The sequence below is a fragment of the Podarcis bocagei genome (genome assembly GCF_964188305.1).
Source record: "Podarcis bocagei genome assembly, chromosome: 4".
NCBI classification, from domain to species: Eukaryota; Metazoa; Chordata; class Lepidosauria; order Squamata; family Lacertidae; genus Podarcis; species Podarcis bocagei.
Genome location: NC_138128.1, coordinates 37,326,508 through 37,348,757, shown reverse-complemented (window position 1 = coordinate 37,348,757; position 22,250 = coordinate 37,326,508). Strand labels below are relative to the sequence as shown.

Sequence of the window (22,250 nt, the reverse complement as noted above, 5' to 3'; positions counted from 1 at the left end):
ACTTTCTCAGAATCCCGAAACTGCTTTTTAAAAATAAATATTTGGATTTGGGAGGTCTGTGATTGGGAGAAAAGGTAGGCAGCATTAAAGACAGCCATTTCCTAAACCCTCAGAAATAAAACAGGTTCTGGGCAGGGTTTTTTCATAGACGTGGGAGAGGTAATCATCCCACATAGCTCTGTATTTCTTCACATGACACTATCATGTCATAAGAATTCCTAGAGCCTAGTTCCTTCAGCTAAACTCTTCTCATGGGTAGTAAAAAAATGTGAAGCGAAAGAATATGATGGCAACAGGCTAGATGTGGATGGGAAGACTTTCTATCCTTTTTTCCACACCAGCATGTCATGTTCCCCTGCCCTGGTCACCTTTTTCCTGAACTACAAAAGCCCCAAATGTGGTAACCTTTCATTGCAGGGAAGTTGCTTCAACTACATGATCATTTTGGTTGCCCCTTTCTGCACCTTCTCCTGCTCAAATTGCACTGTGAGGCACTAGGAATCTCTAGTTAAAGCGCGGCGATAATTGCCTTTTAAGAACCGCTCCGTGTTTAGGCTTCTCACATATAATTGTAGTCATGCATAGGTTCCCCTCTGTGAATTATAATCCCCTCTAAACCCCACAGGCTTTAGCCTTATATAATATTATTACTCTGTTGTGAAAAAGGCTTTGTACCCAGAACGTCCTTCATAAAATAAAAGTACTCCACTGGTTGCCTCTATGGCCCGTACTTTACACACACAAAACACCACCAAACTGGACATTCAGAAAACCAGTGGGAGTCTTTAAATGATATGAACTACACAAAGACTACTTGTACCATGTATGTCATTAGGCTAGGCTGTCTGCCAAGCGCTCGCTCCAATTAAAGGTGCATGGCGTGAGGGGACAGTGATCTACAAATTGCCCACAGTGCTAGCAGTCAGGCTGCCACATGCTTCATCACGATCATTTATAGCATGAGAAAAGCCATGCGCACCATCTGTTTCTGATGCTCACACTCGGAGGTTTTCTCCAGCAGTTGTTGCTCCAGCTCCCCACATCTTTTCTTGTACTGCAGCATCTACGCCAGGGAATAGAAGCAGCAAGGCACTGCTATGAAACCATCACATCAGCGCAAGGATTTATGCTTGCCCCATGGAACTTCCCCCATTTGTCCCCTCCCCAAATTTGCACCAGAGGGTTACAGGGTAGGGGTGGGGGACTGTCAAAATAGATTTAGAGGGGTGTAGGTTGGAGAAAAGAAAAAGAGGAAAGTCCCATTGCATTGTAGGGGGTTGGAGCAGATGAACCTTGAGGCCTCTTCCAATTCTGCAATGCCATGATTCTAAGTGTTTATCCTTGTGCTGACAGGATGGTTCCTTAGCACTGCACTGGGTACAAGCCTTAGGTAAAGAGAATTAAAAGAGAAGACAAGAGAGAACAAAGGAAGGAACCAGCAGCCCAGGTGAAGCTACTTACCAGGAATAAAAGAGGCACGAAGAATGAAAGCTTGATCCACGAGGCCAATTTATCCAACAACTTTAACAGGTCTTCAACAAATTCTAAAGAGACTTCTGAAAACTTACTTGGACTACTACCATGACATCTGATGGAGGTTGGTAAGTGTAATAAAACACAGACTATGATAAGAGCCAGACCAAGAGAACCAGAAGTATGCCGTCACATACAGTATTAAGTTCCACTACAGCTATACACAAGATATCAACTTTGCCAATCTGTAGTCTAACACCACCCCCAAACTTTATCCTATGCAAGCAATTGTTAAAGAATGTAACAAGTTCTGCCCCCATTGACTGGCATTGTTGACCAGAAGATCAAATATTTTTTTTAAAAAAAAACACACAAAACCCATAAAACTTTACACCAGGACAGAAGCTGATACTTACTGTAGGGAACATGCACCACACAGTTGATGTATTCAAGCTCCTCAGACTGCATGCACATATAAAAGTTGAAATGGGGGAAATGTACCTTCACTACCTTGGGATGTGCCATGTACAACCTCCCGTCACCTGTTGCCCACTCAGAAGTTCTACCTTCATTTCTCTTCCACTGCAACAGTATACCTGGAGAACATCTATTCTCCCCATGTGCTTGTTCTGGTGGCAAAAGTATAATTCTTTGGGCCATATTCTACGTGCAAAATGGATCCCACACAGGTGGTTGTTCTAAACCCTATTTCTCTTCAGCTGGGATCTGCTTACAGCATGGATCTCGTAACTAAAGACCTTTTCTCTGTCTGAAGCTTGATATATAAAGATGGAGGAAGAATTTGAGTGTGTCCTGGCACCATTTTAATCTCTGTCAAGACAGGCCAGACCTATAACCAGAACATTTTTTGAGAGAGAGAAGCAGCCATTGTATATAATAAATACATGACTACCCCAGTGGTCAGCAAGGAAGGAAGCATCTGTACTTAAAGTAAATTTGAAGGAAGCAGAATGCAGATTCTTAGGAGTATCAGCTGGGAAATGGAGGATGAGCATCTGAGGAAATGGAAGCTGTAGTAAATAAGCCTGAGGTAAATTCCTCTTGTGGGGAAGGGTCAAGGGAATGGTAGCATTAAAACAGATACCATGAATAAATGCACTTTCTGCAAGCTGTCAACAGGCACCTAGCGCAGGTGAGGGAAACCAAGGTTGGCAGGGACATAGATGGCAGGGACACTGGGAAAGAGGCTAGCTTGTGTGAACACCTGAATAAGGCTGGAAGCATGGCTGCTAACCAGAAGCAAGGAATGACTGTGGTTGCCAAAGCAGCTAGGGATGAGGAGGAGAGAGGGGCCCAAAGAAAGAAGGCTATTCCAGCTGCACCATCTTGGGGGGGGGGAGGCAATATGTCTGCCTGATTATCAGGACCAAAGGGGCCCTTTAAACCAGGGGTAGGGATTTTTTTGAGTACGAGGGTTGCATCCCCTTGAGATAGACCTTCTGGGGCCACATGGCAGTGGTAGGCATGCAAAAATGGGCGTGGCAAGTCACAAAATGGGTGGAGCAACAGATGTGACTCTTACCTTTTTACAGTGGTCTGTATTCTTGTCATACATATGCAGATGTTTTCTCCTCCTGCCCCCACCCTCTCTGACCTCAGTCCAGACAAGCAAGAGGCCACACGCCTGTTAAGTAAAAGCACTCCAGAAGGGCGTGCAGCAGAGCCAGTGAAGAGTATAGTCTGGATAGAGAGAGTGTGGCCTCGGAAGAGTCTTAAGGGCTGAATAGAGGGACCTGGAACTCTGCCTGCACCCCTGTTTAAAAAATACCCAAAGCTCCTCCTCAGAGCTTTGGACAAATCAAGGGAAGGACTTCTTAAGAACCTAAGATGCTGTCTAATGCTATGTTTGCCAATGGATCCACATGGAAACAACTGAAACTGCTGGTTGGTGGGGGCTTCTTTCTTCTTGTAGTCTCATAAAAAAAGCCTGGTGTGCTGTTCTCATCACCTGTGAGTACTGGTCCCTACAGAGCGCATGGAACAGAAAATGCTAGGCAGGTACAAGGAGCATGCTTTCTAAATCAACAAGACAGGACCAACAAACCTAATGGAGAACTTCTGCAGCAAGCCCCACTGCTGAGTCTTTATGGAATCCGTCTGTGAGACCCCACCATCTTCCCATTCATGAAAGGTAGTGCCTGTTCAAGGTAATGCCACCCACCTTGTTCTGCATCTTCTGCACTAGCTGAGCCTGGCGCTGCTGCCCATCCTGGTAGGCTTGCAGCTTGCGCTTGTATGCCTTCTCATCCTCTTTGAACTGCTGTCTCATCTGCAGGAACATTGTGCTTCCTTCCTCCTCTCCTCGGAGCTCCAGCTACAAAAGCAAACACCCTCCCTGATCCAAATGGCAGAGCAAGGGTCAGGAGCAGAACAGCAAGGAACCAATGGCTGGCTCCTTAGATGTCATACAAGAGCAATGTGGCAGGATGCAACCAAATGAATGGAAAATAAATAAATCTGTGTTTGAAAATGAGCTCTAGCGTTGCAGAATTCAGGGTTTCCAGCATGGCTCCCAGCTGTTCCTGGACCTCTGGACAACAGAAGCTTCCTTTCTCTGAAATACACATTCAACATCCCAAATACTCAAAATATTCATGCCTACATTTCGCAAATGTAATGAGAATTCATGCAAATATGAACCACTGGATTTGCATGATCTTCTTTCTCTCTTCCTTTCAGACTGCAATATGTCTGAAATCCTGCAGTTTCAAATTGGCTAAGGCTGGTTACAAATTTAGATCTTTGGCAGGGGGAGGTTGAACAGGAGGAAGAGACCTACGGAGAAGCTGAAAGGTCAGTGTGCCTAACAAGAACACTACTAAAGGCCTTAAGGGAAGGAAATATAGTGGTGATGGGCACAGAATCTTTCTGTAGACACTGCCTGCTCATTTTGTAGAGTCTCTTGACATCTAAAGGGCGATAAAACAAGCTTTGAAAAAAATGAAACTTGAGACTATTACAGCACAATCCTATGCATATTTCCTGAAAAGTCAGTCTCACTGAGTTCAGTGAGACTTATGCCCCGGTAAATGTGTACAGGATAGCAGCCTTAAGCTGCAACACTAAACAGACGTACAGGAGATTAAGTCCCACTAGACACACTGGAACTAAATTATAAACATGCATAGGATTATTCAGGTCAAATAGTGCCCTAGATACTAGGTCTCACACAATCCTGCACTTTGCACTACATGCAGAAATACACCTGTTCGAATATATTTATGAGTTGGTAGTTAGAACCTCAAAGCAAATGGTGGCAAAAGCTTCCTCATGGAACTCAAATGCAGCTCATTCTTCTGCCTAGCAAAATTTACAACGACTACATCAGGGGTGGGGAACCTCAGGTCTGGGGGCGACATGTCACCCTCCAGGACTCTGTGCGACTCTCAGGACTCTTCCAGGCCACACACCCTTCGTAGACTCCCAATTTCCCATGGCACATCCTTCACTGGCCCGGCCCTGCACCCCCCTTGACTGTTTTTGCTTGGCTGGACTGTGTCCTTGAACTCCGACAATGCCTCTTACTTGCCTAGATGGAGGACAGAGAAGGGAGGGTACGTGGGTTTGCGTAAGACTAGCCTACTATATACAGGTAAAATTTACATTTGCTGCTCCACCCACTTGTTCCTCTGGACCCACCCACCACTGACCCACAACCCACAGAAGGCGACTCAGGAGGGAATGTGGCGCTTGGTCAGAAAAAGGTTCTCCATCCCTGCCCTACATGAATCAAGACCTCACCCATTCATTCCGCTTCTTTTGGCCTCCCAAATAGCATTCATTCCATTGCTCCCATTCAGCAAAAAGCAGCAGCTGGGGGCAGGGCAGCCGTCCCAGTCTGTTGGAACAGCTTTTCGGAGGGCTTGATGCTGAGTCAGGCCTGGATCTCCATGCCTGTCATGTGGACTGGAGGCAGGGATTGTTTGGACTTATAATTATTTATGCTCCTCTGGATGGGAACCTTTGTCTAGCCAAGAATGTGCCCTATGTTCTCCAGGCAGCAAACCAAGCACCAGTTTCTCCCGGGGAAGGGGCCACAACAGCTAAGCACCATGACCACCTGCAACTGCATACTCCAGAAAGCAGCAGTGTGTGAAAACATAGCCAACATCCTGTCCGCTCTAGCACGCCTGAGGAGATACCAATGGACTGTGTCTGCGCACCATAATCCCCCAACATTTGCACACCAGAATGTGATTCCTGGCAATTTTCCATCAAAGGGTCGCTGCTGCAGCAGAATGCTAGATGGTTGGTTGGGTTTAAAAGCAGCTGCTCTGCCATTCTGTTTCCGAGTCTACTTTTACACAAATAAACACTTTGAAAACATATTAGCTGCATCTGAGTAATGAAGACATACTGGCCAAACATTATGCTTACGTTAACCTTTCATTCTTAGGTATAGTGTGCTTAAGCTACTGTAGTATGGGAAAGACAACCTAGCAGTCTAGTTTATCTATTAAGGCCTCTTCCTCGTTATTTTGATTTATTTCATAGGTGCTCCTCAATTACTTACAACATAACATATTATTACAGTACTGTATTCTACTTTCAGCTGGAGAATGACGCTGAACCAGATGGTACTTGGTCTGACTTGAATTCAGGAGCCACTATCTTATAAAAGGGGTGTGCAACTTGATAGAAAATGGGAGGGGTGCTTCCAGCCTTCAAAAAACATAGACCACTGCAAAGAAATGAGGTTCTTTTGCTAGAAGCTCATCTTTTCCTGACTGAATGTCTTTCTTACGAAATTCTGCCTGGGTGCTCCTAAGGTTTACACGAGCCCCAAACACCACAAAGCCTAGATGCTCAATGATAGATATATTTTTCAATCTTTTCAGATCCAAGTCTCACCTTTCACCCCAAACTGTAATATTAGACCCACTTTATTTCTTTTTTTAATCCTTCTCTCATGTGGTCATCGTGTATGACTATCTATGTGTGTTTTGATTTGGAAGCAGCTCTCAGCGACTTCAAAATGGAGCCAAACTGATAACCATCTGCGAAGAATACGGCGAGGTGCTTCAATAGTCCTATATACAGCCTGACTTTTGCGATGTAGCCCACAGATTCTGAATGCCCTTCCTTCTTTAAAACTGCTCTTGCTAGGTATCAAGATATGTTTATGGCATTGAAGGGCAGCCAGGACTACAAGGAGTAAAGCAAACTGTAACCTACTATGTAAGTTCTTGTGGGAGAGCAGCCAAATGAAACAATGGAACCAATGTCCATAAGCTGTATATTGTCATGTCACAGGACCTGCCCAGGACATGGGGAAGTGTGCATGACCAAGAGTCATGGCAATGTAAGGTTTATCTGAACTTATGAATAAGCCCTCCATCTTAATTCTCTCTGTGTTGCCAGTCAATATGTCCTCAGCTGCCAATCTACACCAGCTGCAAGAGAGAATGATGGATAATTGTTTTGTGATGGAGCTCTCAGCTGGATTTGTGTTTTTGCAAGATTGTTCCATACAAAAAGTAGCTTGTTTTTTTTAAGATGGGTTTCTTCAATTGTTGATCTTACCCTCTCACTAACGGCATGGTATTTGCTAGCCAGCTCATCCTTCTCCGCACGAGTTTGTGCCAACAGGTCCTCAAGGCGTGAGAGCTCCTTCTGCAACAAGCGGTTTTCTTCTTGCATATTGACTGCAAAGGCTGTTTCTGACAAAGCTGGAAACAGCAATAAAAGGAATAGGTTGGCTGCAGCTAGCAAGAAGGGACATATTTAATTCAGTTCACAGTGAAAGGTGAATCTACCAAATCTTTTTGAAACACTATGGGAACACAATCATTCTAAATTTGCACTTATCTGAATTTTGCAATAGAGTTCTCCAACCAAGTGATGTTTTTACAAAAATATATTCATGTATAAAAATTGCTTGCAAAAATGTGCACATTAGTCAAAACTACCTATAAAAATGTGCTTATTAAGAGAATGCACACACAGATGCCTAAATGAATTTAAGATTAGAAAAATTAGAAACTGCGAGAACTAAAATTGACAGATAATTTCATTCCTAGTTCCAGGAAAGGCAACCTATGAACAGACTGAGGATGTTCACCCTACCAAGGTATATGGATTAACCCCTTAGTACAAAAACCTTGGGATTCTAGGCATAAGCACTTAAGTTGTCCAAAAGGGATGTATTAATACTAAGAACTGATTGCAAGCAAGTACTTGATACAAGGTATCTGCCTTATTTATTTTGCTAAAGCATCTTCCAATAAAAGTTTAATGTTTTAACATGGCAAAGCACAGCATTCTTTCTCCCTTTTTAAGGGACAGGGCCCATTCTTTGAGCCAACCTATGAAAAGGAAGTACCAATGTTTCAAAAGAGTTCCAGGGACTAAAGACTGTTCTTTAGCAAGAGACACCTGCATTCATTATCTCCCTCTGTATGTTCCAGGGCTGCTTTCTAGTGTTGAAAACGGGTTCTGGGGCCAGATGATGTCTAGCCAAAAGTGTGGCCATGGGTTTACAAAGCTGTATGGAAAGCTGCCTTGAAAGGGCCTATTAATCACAGGCCGCAAGATAGCCATGCCCAATCGTTACAGGGATAATGATGATCTTCCATATGGGGACTGAGAAGCTTGGGCTAATTTTCCAGCTCGTGTCCAGGCACGTTGAGTGTTGCTTGGCAGGTTGCTTAATCTTTCTGATCCTCAAATGTAACATGACGGCAAACAACTTTATACTGTCTTCTGGAAGCCTGAGCTAAACTATCTCCCTCAGTCTTTGCTTGGTGGCTACGGCTGAGAATCTCTAAGGTTCAGGAACTCTTCCCAACTGTAATTTATTTATTTTTGCAACGAGAGAGAAATGCACAATGTCTTTTGGGGACATAAAAGAAAAGGGCAATCATCTGAAAGAAAGGATGTCCCTTGGACTTAGGACCATTGTTCTCCCCTTGCTATAGGCTAGGGTTGGCCAAGGACATTTTGCTGCTTGAGGCAGAATAGTAAATGCTCCCCAGCTGCAAAGTCAAGGTGCATGTACCCAAGAGCAAACCATTTGCTGCCCTTTCTATGTCTGCTGCCTCAGGCATTCCCCTCACTCTGCCCAATATTAGGACTGGCCCTGGTGATTGCTCTTTCCCCCTTCCATCTGGAAAGGCTACCCGCTCACAGTCAGAAACACAATATTGGATTCATTTGCCATGAACAGAAGCTGCTAGTTTTACACAGTACTCTGAACGAGTCCAATGGACTGCTTTGTGTGGAATGGAAGCGAGGAAAGGCTGTTACCACACGCACGGTGATAGTGGACTGAATTTTCTGTCAACTTCTTCCAAGGAGGAGGTCTTCAGGAACATCATCAAGCCAACACTGCGTGGTATGTGGGGATGTTAGGAGCTTCAAAGCCTCACCTCCTAATTTCCTGCATTTGTTCTTGCTTTGAAACCCCCCCCCCCCTCGGGATGTCTCTGCTCTATGTCTCTGCCAAAGTCCCAGACAGCACCTTGGGGTGATGATGGCTCAGCCAGACTCTGTGTGATGATCTGTCGGATCCTAGCTGGGACAGTTGTGGGTTCAGCTCTCTCTCCTTCCCCTTGCACGGTCAGTGCTTTGTCATCTTTGCTCGCTCTGGGATGCAGCACCGTATCCTCCAGTTTCTAAAATACACACAGAAGTTAAGCATTGGCTGGCAAGCTTGTAAGGTTTTATTTAGCCATTGCTGGGCCCTGGGAAGCGATTACCTCTTTATGATAGACTTTCTGAGATCAGCATAAAACTAAACTTAGGCCTAAGAATGGCTGTCACATAGCTAGAAACCTTTGAAGGTGTGTGTGGGGGTGTAGAGAGAGACTGCTGTAAAAAAATGTGATCTCTTTTTATCTCATTGACATTTAGCGCATTTCAACAAGTTATAAACTCAATAAAAACTCAATAAAAATAGAAAGGCAAGGATATCTACAAGGCTGGCCTATGTACACAGCTTCAGCTAAAACCAAAAATACAATGATACCAATCTTTTAAACTTATGAAGGTCCAGGAATTCAAATATCAGCACAAATTATTTCCCCCTCCTCACTCACTCTTCATGTACAAAGTTAGCATTTTCAAAATTGCTTATGAAATATAATACAATTCCCTACTTTGTGTCCTCACCTAGGTGAGTGCAAGTTAAGATTCTGCAAGGGTACACAGGATTACAAGGCCCTGAACTGTGTTGTTTTCAAAATATTTCTAAAAGCTTTTTTGTGATAATAAATCCTGCTACATTAACTTCACTTTATCATATGTCTGTGGTAAACTTACATAAACCAATGATGTCGGTTACATGGCCAGAATTCATGTTATGAAATTCATGTCTAAGTTTCTGAAAACCATTATGAAATCTTATGCAGGTGAAGCACGCAAGGATAAAAGAGCATCAAAATTATGAAAGAGATAGAGCCACGATGCAAGATGAGCATAATAATTTTGTAGAAAATGAACTACCGTATTTTTCACCCCATAGGACGCACCAGCCCATAGGACGCACCTAGTTTTTTGGGGGGGGGAATAAAGGGGGGGAAATTATTTTTTCCCCAGGTGCGCTGTGCTAAGCCCGAAGCTTGGGGCACGCTGAGCTCAGTGCGCCCCAAGCTTCTGGGTGCCAGCAAGGTCTCCGCTAGCCGTGGGAGAGCCGCGCGGTTCTCCCACGGCTAGTGGAGCCCTACGCTAATCCCAAAGCTTGGGGCGTGCAGAGTTCAGCGCGCCCCAAGCTTCTGGGTGCTGGCAAGATCTCCGCTAGCCGTGGGTAGATCTGAGATCTGAACTTAATTTGTGCTAGAAGCCACCAGGGCTTACGCCTATTAGGTGGTTGTAAAGTTTGACTCCGAGGTGATTTTGAATTGTGTCGGGTGGGAACATCTTTACTTTTTTGTCCTTCTCACCCTGTTGTCAAACCCACACAGGTGGCTAATTCGCTTGCCTGCTTATCTTCTCAATGTTTTATTGCTGGGCCCAGTCATTACTGGGGCTCCCTTGTGCTCACAGAACAAGAAAGACATATTGCATGAAGATGTGAAGCATAATAATAAACAAAAAAACAGTTGTTACCATGCCAACAGAGCTAAAACTTCGTACAGAAAATACAGCAACAATGCCCTCTATCGTCTGTACCTCATCAATCACGAACAAATCTCATTGAAATAAGGAGGCTGCTGCAATCGGCACTTCGTTCCAAATCTTGTTTCCAATTGTATCTGAAAAGTACGGTACTCCACTTCCCAGGCTGCCCCCGCAAAACACATACACATGAAGTTATAAAGATAAAGACAGCAAAACCATCCAGTAAAATCTCTTGCTTATATTTTGACAAATGTCTCACAATGTTCTTCATAATTTCTCCTCCATCACTACTGGATTCCCCCCCCCCCTTTTAAAATGCAAGCCACTCACATGCACATCCCCATAGTATTTTCAGCTGATCTCTCAGTAGGGGGGGGGATTTTTGGATCATATACAACTTCAGCTAGATCAAAATTAGTACTGTATCTCAAAAGTTAGATTCCTGTCTCCCATTGCAGAAAGTGTGTGTGTGTGTGTGTATGCGCCTGTATGCTTGAGACTGCATAAATTATATTTTTCCTAAACTACGCAATACTAGAAGATGAGGAAGTGTATACATGTGGGAAACACATGCACATTAATACCAAGACAAACTGAAGTGGAAAGAAATGTACCAAGGGATACTGGGGCAGATGTACCTTGAGTACTACTACTATGACAAAGTACAGTGGTACCTTGGTTCTCAAATGCCTTGGTACTCAAACAACTTGGACCCAAACACTGCAAACCTGGAAGTGTTACGAACCTTTTTTGGGAAGTCGAACATGCTGCATTTTGAGTGTTACGCTTCCATTTTGAGTGCCACACTTCCGTTTTCAGTGTTATGCTGAGGTCTGTCTGTTTTTGCTATTTATTTTACGTTTTTGTTTTTGTGCCTCTTTTTTTTGTTTTTGTGACTGTGTGGAAGCCAGCCAGTTCAGCTATTGATTGATTGTTTGTGTGACTGAAGAACATTGCTTATTGCTTTCATTTTATGGATCAATGGTCTCATTACCTAGTAGAATTCATGTTAAATTGCTGTTTTAGGAGTTGCTTTTAAAAGTCTGGAACAGATTGATCCATTTTGCATTACTTTCTATAGGAAAGCGCGCCTTGGTTTTGGAACACTTTGGTTTCGGAACAGACTTCCAGAATGGATTAAGTTTGAGAACCAAAGCACTACTGTAGACTACTATTCTTAGGGCACTTTAAAGTTTTGGTGGATGCAGGAGAGATTAGGAGCTCTCATATTATTTCTGCAAGGTAGCCAAGGGTAGTATGTGATCTTTTCTTTCCTGTAAACCTTCCTCAAGCATCTCTGCAACCCCATTGGCTGGCTGCACTTTCTTATTTGAAAAAATCCCATAGAAGGAGTTACCTCATGATTTCTTCCCCTGGGCTTTGATTGAATCAGTGGCAGAGGGCAAAGGGCAGACCACCGAGGAGATGTTTTGTAGAATGGGAAAAAAGGTCACCCACCAAGCATAAACTGGCCACCTCAAAAGTAACGTAAGCATGGCAAAAAAGACCTGCACCCCACCCACAAGAATTTGACCAAAAAACCCTCTCCTTTTCAATAATTTTGGTTGGGGGGAAAATAGAGAGAATATTTTGGCACAGCACTATCCAAGCACTTTGGTGGGCAGCCTGGTTTGTAGAGGGAAGAAAAGAAAATAGCAAGTATGTTGCATAAGCATCTGAAGGACCAGTTGTGTGCAGTTAAAGCAATATGTCTATCCACGAAAATAGATGAGAACTGGGCCTCGCAGCTACAACTTAAGCAATTAACTTTGGGCATACCAAATCACAATGAAGTCCAAGAAGAGCCACAGAGCCTAGGACTTGCCAATCAGAAGGTCAGCAGTTCAAATCCCCGTAACAGGGTGAGCTCCCGCTGCTCGGTCCCTGCTCCTGCCAACCTAGCAGTTCGAAAGCATGTCAAAGTGCAAGTAGATAAATAGGTACCGCTCCAGCGGGAAGGTAAACGGTGTTTCTGTGTGTTGCTCTGGTTCGCCAGAAGCGGCTTAGTCATGCTGGCCACATGACCCGGAAGTTGTACGCTGGCTCTCTTGGCCAATAAAGCGAGATGAGTGCCGCAACCCCAGAGTCGGTCACGACTGGACCTAATAGTCAGGGGTCCCTTTACCTTTTACAACCATTTTTAGGGATTGAAAACATTCTACTTCTAAAACTCAAATACAAATGATATTATTTTGCAATAACGAATTCCTATTTTTAAAAAATCAGATCACTGCACAGACCACACATGGCATATCAGACAAATGCAAATGGAAATCACACAGAGAAACATACAAAGACACCGAGATTTGCTCAGACATAACATATGCTGCCTGGTGAAGACTAGGAGCAAAGAGCCAAATCCCTGATTGCTTCAGTTAGATTAGGCGCTGCTACAATGGTGGGAAACCTTTGAGCTGTTGGACTCCAGTTCCCATCAGTCCCAGCCAGCATGGACAATGGTCAGAGGAGTTGGGGCTTGTAGTCTAACCACAACTGGAGGATCACAGATGTCTCACCAATGTTCTACTGGGTGCTATGTAGGTTTTATGCTATACCTAGGACTGCTAATAATGGGTTTTTAAAAAACCCTGAAGAGAATATGCTTTTGTAAGGTGATCTTGTCCCTTTAACAACTTATCCATTCCCTCCTAAACAATTTTAGCATTTTGGCCTTTTAAAACAACAGATGCCGCATGTGAGTATGAAAACTGCAAGACTAGCAGAAATTCCAGTTCAGCATAGTTGTAACATTCAGGCCACCAATCAGCAAAGCCATTGATTAAAACACTTTGGCTGGGTAATGAGTTGCAGCTGTAGCATGGAGTCTCTGAATAGGACCCATGGAGATAGCTACTCCCTCTGCAGCTGGTGATGTCAGCACAGCTGTGGCAGCTGTGGAAAGAGCAGCCATTGGTGAGGCATCTGCATGTTAGCTGACTTTGCCCATTCACAAAGAAGAGTAGTGAAACACAAGCCACCAACATGCAAAGCAAGTACAAAATGGTCTCCTGAAAGGTGTCAAGGCCTGTAGTAAGTTGACAATCCACTCGTAGGTCATGCTGCAGGGCGAAGGACAAGTGTGAATATTTCAACAGCATCAATTCCATCTCATTTCAAGCAATGCTCAAAAATCCATGAAGTGCAATGTGGAGAAGCCAACTGTAGGAAAGCTGTTCACGTTTTCCTATATGAAGGGTATTTGGGGGCATGAAGCTCTTGCTCTAACCAGGTTGGGCATTGTGAATGGAAAACCCACGATGAGCAGAATGCCCTTTCACATTACACAGACGTTAACACACACAGCACAAAAAGACTCAAAACAAAGCTACTTCAACTTAATGAATGAAAACACTAAATGCAGGAGAGCAGGGACTAGACCTCTTCCACTTCATGCTAAATAAGAAAATGTGAAGAAGATTGCCTTCTTATTGGAAATCCTTGTAAAGTACTATTCCAATTTACAGACATGAAGTGATAAGTGTAAGAGAATGAGATGATTGGCCTCACTCTGTAAGACAGTGCAACCTCACATGAAGCCCTTGAACTAGTCACAATCTCCTTCCCTGGCTCCTACTTCATGGTAATTTACCATCCCTCTGCTAGAGTGGTTTGTGCCAGGCTACTTTCCACACTTATGATTTATAGAAGGAGTGGCCATGTTAGTCTGTTTTAACAAAAACAACAAAGTATCATGCTGCCATAAAGACACGACTAAGTAGACCCTGGGACGCAGGTGGTGCTATGGGTTAAACCACAGAGCCTAGGACTTGCCGATCAGAAGGTCGGCGGTTCGAATCCCCACGACGGGGTGAGCTCCCGTTGCTTGGTCCCTGCTCCTGCCAACCTAGCAGCTCAAAAGCACGTCAAAGTGCAAGTAGATAAATAGGTACCTCTCCGGCGGGAAGGTAAACAGCGTTTTTGTGTGCTGCTCTAGTTAGCCAGAAGCAGCTTAGTCCTGCTGGCCACATGACCCGGAAGCTGTACGCCGGCTCCCTCGGCCAATAAAGCAAGATGAGCGCCGCAACCCCAGAGTTGGTCACGACTGGACCTAACAGTCAGAGGTCCCTTTACCCTTATTACCATAAAGACACGACTAAGTAGACCCTGACCCATGAAAGATTATGCCAGCCCTTCCTTTGCCTACCTGGTGACTTCCAGATGTTTAGGACTATAACTCCCATCTAGCTGGGACAGATAGGAGAGCATGGCTGGGGTGGATAAAGGCTGCATAGAAGCATCAAAGCATTACAATATTGACAGTTTTATGGTAGGCTAGTTCTGTGCTCCCCACTGGAATTCAATCCAGTGAACAGCAGCTCTGAAATCAATAGATGTTTGCACAGTATTAAGTCCAGTTTACCATTGCAGCCCTATGAGTACTTCCTTGGGAATAAGTCTCATTAAACTCCACAAGACTTCGGAGTGAATGCGTAGGATAGGGCTGTAAATCTATTTTCCTGTTGGGTTACGCTCACACATCCTCTAGCCTAGTTGTTTGTTCCTTACTCTCATTTCTGAAACCTTACTGCCCTCTACTGTCACTTAAAATGACAACAACTACATTTGTCACAAAACAGCTTCAGCCCAGGTAAGACAACAGTCCACTAGCCCTGGATACCACAGTCATCCACAGATGCCATGAAGAACAGAGCAGAAGCCAAACACAGAAAGACTTCAAACATGGGTTTTAATAGTCCTTATTTTCAAAATCTTCAGAGAAATTCTACTTGCAGCAAAATGCAGATGCAAACAAACATGTAAGAGCTCTCCTTAGAATGCTAAGGGCTTGAGATGAGACAAAAAAAGCTACTCTGCTAAACTGGCTGCTTCTGGGTCGTGCTGCAAAACCAGTCTCTGTATGGTCCCATGGTTTATAGAAGCCCTGTCTGATTTAATGCTTGATAAACTTTGCTGGCACAATTACTTTATAGCCCAGTTGTAATACAGTACTCAGCCTACTCCCATGAACACAGAATGCTGCCTCATACCACGTCAATCCCAGTTGGTACCCTCTGCACTGACCAGCAGCAGGTCTCCGGGGTTTCATGGCAGTGTTGCCCCCACCCCAGGTGGAGACGTTGGAGAGCAAACCTGGGACCATTTGCAAGCGAAGCCTGTGCTCTAATACACTGTAATAGCCCTTCCTCTAATACTATTCTCACAACCACACTGTGAGGCCGGTACTAGGTTAGTTTGAGAAACAGTGACTGGCCCGAGGTCACTCAATGAGTATTGCTGGGGGTTGGACTAGATGATCCTCAGGGTCCCTTCCAACTCTGATTCTGGGATTTCTGTTTTGAGTTTCATAGGTTGGCAATATGACCCTGGGCCCCGCTGCTACACGTATTTGCATATCATATCAAGAGATCACAGAGGTTTTAATCCATATCATCTTCTCTGTAGATACCCAGAAACTAAATATTGTCCAGATCAGCGACATGAAAGGGAAGCAGACGCGAAATATTTTTTATTTCGCTATTTTACTTCCGAAGTTGGAAACCTGGCCTCTGCCCCCACCCCCCGAAGAGAATGCAATTCTATCCTTTTCTGGCTCGTCAGTTCCGCGCTGCAAAGCGGGGCATCATGTGCGAGGGGGCGGAGGCAGTGCGTTTTAATTACTTGCTCTGAACTTAGCCGCAGGAGTATTGGAAAGCGAGCCACTCACTCACCAACCTGGATTGCAGCTTCCAGCCTCAGACTTGGCTTCTCCTCGCTGCTCTCGCTCATCGCTCAAAGACCGGGGCAAGGAGCGGCCAGAGAGGCCGAGCGGCTCTTCTCGGGGCTTGCAAAATAAGAGGGAACGGTGCACCCGCGGGGTCGGAAGCCCGCTCCCTGGAGAAAGACTTTGCAGGCCTGCAGTGCCGGCAACTCCCTGCGGAACCTTCTCCGCTGCCCTCAGGAATGGAGGACGCACTCGGCGGGGCCCGGCCGCGGTTGCTAAGACAACGGGGACGCCGAGTACCCCTTGTCGCCATGGAAACAGAACGCGGCCCGGGGTTGCCGCGGAAACCAAAGGGACGCGGGAAGCAGAACTGTTTCACCGGGCCCGGCGAAGGAGAAAGCGGGAGAACTTCTCTCCCCACTGTTGGGCGCGAAGGTTGGTCCCATGGTAATAATAATGTAATTAATTGGACACTGCAGCCTTAGGAAATAAGGGCAGTACAAATAAACATATTCCATAGTTGGGGTTGGGAGATGCAATTTTACGGAATACTCTCTCGCGCGCTTAATAGTATTTCTAAACTGACTCTCATAACATAAGTATGCAGGGCAATGTAACTTCCCTCATGCCCATAGGGCTGCATCAATCCATTTTGCCTTCCACCCCCCACCCCCCATTCTACCACTTGGTCCTCTCTCTGCCTACGTTAAGCAAAGGAGTCTCTCCTATATGCCAGGTACTCAGCATGGAAAACAAATAGAAAGGAGTGGCAGGAATGCCCATTTAGTGACTGGTAAGAGCCTTTTGCTTTTGCTCTCCACCTTCCCTAGATGGAAAGGGTTGGAATGCCATTGCTGCACAGCTGCAACTAATTTAACTAATTCAGCCCTCTCAGTGAAACCTTTTGCTCCCGAAGCTTCTCCAACCTCCTCCTCCCATTTTGGTTTTATTTAAATTTGCCCAAAAATATTCGACTCCCCATTCCAATCTCCTTCTTCTGTGCTGCAGGATAGGCTGGTATTGATTTTAAAAAGAAGCTTGATAAGAGGGAATGAAAATTATTTAACATTTTCTGCTTCAGTGAATGGCCCTTTCCAAACCCACACAGCTCTGCCACACCCACTAGTGTGGACAAAACACAGTGGTGTAGACACAGAAATAAAAGTTAACAACAACTTATTACTTATACCCATCCATGTGGCCGGGCCTCCTCAGCTACTCGGGGTGGCTTCCAAAACATCAAACATTAAAAACTTCCCTAAACAGGGCTGCCTTCAGATCTCTTCTAAAAGCCAGGTAGTTGTTTATTTCCTTGAAATCTGGTGGGAGGGTGTTCCACAGGGCAAGTGCCACTACAGAGAAAGCCCTCCCTGTAACATAATTCCTGTTACTGTAGACTGTCAATTGCTGCTCTGCTTACAGTGGAAGAGCTGTGTCTTAGGAGAGCTAGGAGCCCTTTGTCTGGAAACAACTTAAATTTCAAGGCTGTATGGATTTTGTTTAAGAGTAAGATACACCAGTTAAATAATTCAACATAATTTAAGTTCTGATCTCCAGGACTATTATTACGTCTTGAAACACAACTGTGGGTAGAGAGAATTAATGCAGTCCTTGCTAATTAGCAATCCCAATAAATAATTCTGCGCTACATTAAGACTGAGTTTATTGCAGCATAAACATTTGTCATCTGGAGTCCACCTTGTTAGATGCACGCAGTGATCTAGAATGTTGTCATCACTATATATCAGCTTTTACATTCCCAGCAAACAACATGTTTGATTTCTCATCACATTAAGTGCTACTGCATTTGGATAAATTAAGGAACATTTAGTGTATTTCCATCCTGTCTTCCTATGCAAAACATTTGACACATTATGAAGCCAGTGCAGCTGTAGCAAAGCGTATCATTTGCTTTTGGTGTTTTAGGATCTGACCAGCATATGAGACACACATACAAATGGACAGGAAGCAAGGTTGAATCCATAAATGCAGGAGAGTCATCCACAGGTCAGCAACTCAGTGCAAGTAAAGCTCAGTTTTATATGATTCCCTGTGTTTGATGAGCAGGACACAAAATATTGTCCAATAAATTTGCCACAAAACATTTGTCAGACTTTAAGGTACCATAGGATAGTCTTACAACAAGCTATCCTGTTTCCCCTGGAATTCAAAACTAAGGCTATGTGCACACTCTCATTTACTCTACATCCAGCACACTCCCACCACTGGTTTGTGAAACCATGTGCACATTATGTTAGCCATGACCCACATCTATCCTGTACGTCATTGAGAAATGCTGCATTTTGACATGTTTCCCCCCAAATCAGCTTTAATATGATTTGGAAACCCAAGCTATATAAAGACATCTACACACCCTTTCTTCCCACTGGTGTGGACAGACAAAGGGCGACTTGGAATCATAGAATCATAGACTTGGAAGGATCCAAGAGGGTCATCTAGTCGAACACCCAATCTTTTGCCCAATGTGGGGCTCAGACCCATGAACCTGATATTAAGAGTACCATGCTCTACCGACTGAGCTATTTGGAAACACATCCAGCTGTCCTGATATGTACAACCACAGGAGCCAACTCCTAGGGGCCAAGGTCCCTTCAGCCTCCCTCGCCATAAAATATTTGAGGGGGCCAGTCCCTCCCCCAAAAGGTTGATGGGCATTGCCATTCAAATGGTGTGTGTGTGCCGTGCCTTGTGATCCATTGTGCAAGAGGGGCTTACCTGCCCCCTCCGATATTGTATTCAAGTGGGCACCCCTGCGTACAACGATGGGCAAGTGCAATTTGAAACACAGCAGGGGGAGACATCCTTGCTGCATTTTAAACTGGTAATGTATACATAGCCTCAGGCTAGAGCTCCAGCTCAGCTATTAGTAATTAAGGCTGCAGTCCTAGACACATTCACTAAACCTTCACTGGACTCAGTCAGATGTTATGCATGAGCTGCATATTTCTTAACAATGTTACTAATAAGCAATTAATCAAGTTCCTGATTGCACCCTTCTTACTTGTCAAATGTTCACATTCTTCCTCTGCTATGAGCTCATCTTGCCTAGCAACATTTTTCACTTTAGTGCATACATATAGTATAATTAAAGAATACCTTTTCTGGCCAGGTCTCTATCTGCTATTTGCATTTGTTTGGTGTAATCCATAAATATATTTTCCTTGGGTGGGGGGAATCTTACATTACATACACAGACGTGTACATCATGATGAATCTTTAAGATATTTTACACCCTTCACTGGAATGCACATCAGTTTTACCGGAAAGGTTTACAAATCTTGTGTCTAATGGAAAAATGAGAGCAAAGCAAAATACCTTCAGCATTTTTGGAACATTCCCTTCCTAGTATCTGTGGATGATGCGCCTTGCTGCCCATACCCGCTCCAGTGATTTGTGTTTGTGCAACTTTCAAGGCAGGGTAAGGAGAAACTGTTGCCAACGAGAGAGCTAAAAGAGAGTGGCTACTCTGGCTTAGCAGCTTGTGCTGGCCTACACAAACATAGCTTTTCATACCACTAGATGAAAATAAAAAAATAAGCTAAACATTTGAAGTCAACAGTTGGCCCAAGCCATTCCTTCTCAGTCGGATCTAGCTACTTCCCAGGGTCTGCCCAAGTTCCTTGGAGGTAAGACAGAATTGTAGAAAATAATTGTAGCAGCACCAACACTTCGGAACCCCCTGCCTAGTGATACTAGTCATGTGCCTTCACCGTATTCTTTTTGACACTTGCTGAAGACATTCCTATTTAGATATGCCCAGTGGTTTTTTTCTGGGGGTATGCAGGGGTACACATACCCCTAAACATTTTGTGAATCTTTGTACTTTTGTCCATTTACTATACAGTGGTACCTCAGGTTACATGCGCTTCAGGTTACAGACGCTTCAGGTTACAGACTCTGCTAACCCAGAAATAGTGCTTCAGGTTAAGAACTTTGCTTCAGGATGAGAACAGAACTCGTGCTCCGGCGGCGCGGCAGCAGCAGGCCCCATTAGCTAAAGTGGTGCTTCAGGTTAAGAACAGTTTCAGGTTAAGAACGAACCTCCGGAATGAATTAAGTACTTAACCCGAGGTACCACTGTATTTATTTTCCCCTGATTTGAACTATAAAATGGTGGTTTTCTTGAGACAAAATGAGAATACTCCTAAGCATTTTTTTTAGGAAAAAAGCACCGGATACGCTTACCCCGATGTTTAGACAGTTTTAATTTGCTTTAATATATTTTATTGTGGTTTTAACTTTCTGCATATTAGGAATTATTGTTGTAAAGTTTTTTAGTTATAATTTTGCTGTTTTATCTTTTGTAAACCGCTTTGAGGTTTTTCCTACAATCAAGCTGCATATAATTTTTATCCTGCTCCAGGTTTTACAGTATTTAATTGATTTTAGTAGTTTTGATTTGCCTTTGGGCCTCTACCATTAGGCAGAGGCAGGGCACTCGCCTCAGGTGACAGATGTTGGTTAAGGTAGTGGTATCTGGTTGTTCACTTTGAGACCCTCTTCATTCCCCTTTCAGATCTGTGTGTGCCCCTGCCGTGCACCCCCTAAATACCGTATTTTTTGCTTCATAACACTCACTTTTTTTCCTCCTAGAAAGTAAGGGGAAATGTCTGTGCGTGTTATGGAGCGAATGCCTACGGGTGGCGGGGGGATCTGCTGCAGTCATGAGCAGAGGATCCATGGTTCCCCTTCCTTCCCTCCTCCGTGGCTCACAGCAAAGCGGGAGAAGAGCCGCTGAGTGGGGAGGAGAGAGGGACAGAGAGCATGCTTGCTTTAAAGGAGCAAAGTGGGAGAGGAGAGGAGCTGCTTACATGAGTGTAAGCGGCTCCTGTCTGGTTGGCTCCTTTAAAGCAAGCAGGCTCTCTGTCCCTCTCTCCTCCCCACTCAGCTGGCTAAATAGCAGCAAAGTTTTTCAGCTCGCTAAGCCGGGGAGGTGGGAGAGAAGCAGAGCCTGCTTGCTTTAAAGGAGCAAAGCGGGAGAGAGGAGCCTTCTCCCCTTAAACCCCTCTTCTGCATTATTAGCAGCATCCTTCTCCACACACCCCACGCATGCTCCTTGTCCCTTGAGTGCTTTTCCTTCTCTTCCCACTTAAAACGTGGTTACAAAGCACAGATCCACATGGATCCTCAGAATTTTTGCACTGGGTCACCCCAAATTCACCATCAGATCACATAGCATGTCCATGGCTACAGCTTGCACCAAAAAAATCACACACCCTCTGTTGCCTGGGGCCGCAGTGGTGCAAAAACGTAGTTACAAAGCATGGATCCACATGGATCCACAGGATTTTTGCATTGGGCTACCCCAAACTCACCGTCAGATCACATGTCTGTGGCCACAGCATGAACCACAAAAATCATACATCCACTGTTTCATTTAGAATATTTTTTTTCTTGTTTTCCTCCTCTAAAAACTATGTGCGTGTTATGGTCGGGTGCATGTTATAGAGCGAAAAATACAGTAAGTTTGCTCTTCTCCTCAGGTGCCGTGCAGGAGGCTATCTCATTGCCAGTGCTGAAGTTAAATTCAGCTTGTCAGCTTCAGGCACCATCTTGTCCTTTGCCTGAGATGGGAACATGACTTTGACAGGGCTTGTTGTTGTTTGGTTTACATTTGATGTGTTTTCATATGAATTTCTATGTTGTAAGCTGGTTTGAGTTTATTTTATAAAGAAAAGGAGGATTTAAAATTCTAAATAAAAAAGCAAATTAAAAAATGCTAGTAAGTGCATTCCCTTTAAATCTGAGGGGGATGCAGGAAACGTATTTAATATAGGCCATCAGCATCATTAGCTATCAGAGTCCCTTTTTGCGTATGTCACCCTCTTCCAATTGGATTTAAGTGTATGGTTCATGACAGGGATGTGGGAGAAATTTAATTCAGGTTGCATTTATGTGAACCAAGATTGAGCAATCCTTCAAAATTTGTGCTTCTCAATTTCACAATGTAGTTCTCCAGCCAAGTAATGTGAACAAACATCCATATAAAGTATGCACAAAAGCCACATACTTGTGA

General features: G+C 44.3%; 1 protein-coding gene across 4 annotated transcripts in view; it reads right to left on the bottom strand.

Moving 5' to 3' along the window:
- The window catches only part of CROCC2 (ciliary rootlet coiled-coil, rootletin family member 2), an 85,253-nt gene extending 68,912 nt beyond the window's left edge, over window positions 1-16,341 (bottom strand). The window contains exons 1-5 of one of the 4 annotated variants that reach the window (XM_081192482.1): window positions 16,225-16,341; window positions 8,954-9,107; window positions 7,018-7,163; window positions 3,656-3,808; window positions 980-1,063 (exon numbers count right to left, since the gene is read on the bottom strand). In XM_081192482.1, the coding sequence (XP_081048608.1) occupies window positions 980-1,063; window positions 3,656-3,808; window positions 7,018-7,163; window positions 8,954-9,107; window positions 16,225-16,278 (591 nt within the window). In that variant the 5' untranslated portion in view covers window positions 16,279-16,341. The remainder of the gene's footprint in view (window positions 1-979; window positions 1,064-3,655; window positions 3,809-7,017; window positions 7,164-8,953; window positions 9,108-16,224) is intronic. The other 3 variants (XM_081192481.1, XM_081192483.1, XM_081192484.1) reach the window with 3 other exon arrangements.
- Window positions 16,342-22,250: the final 5,909 nt, after the last annotated feature.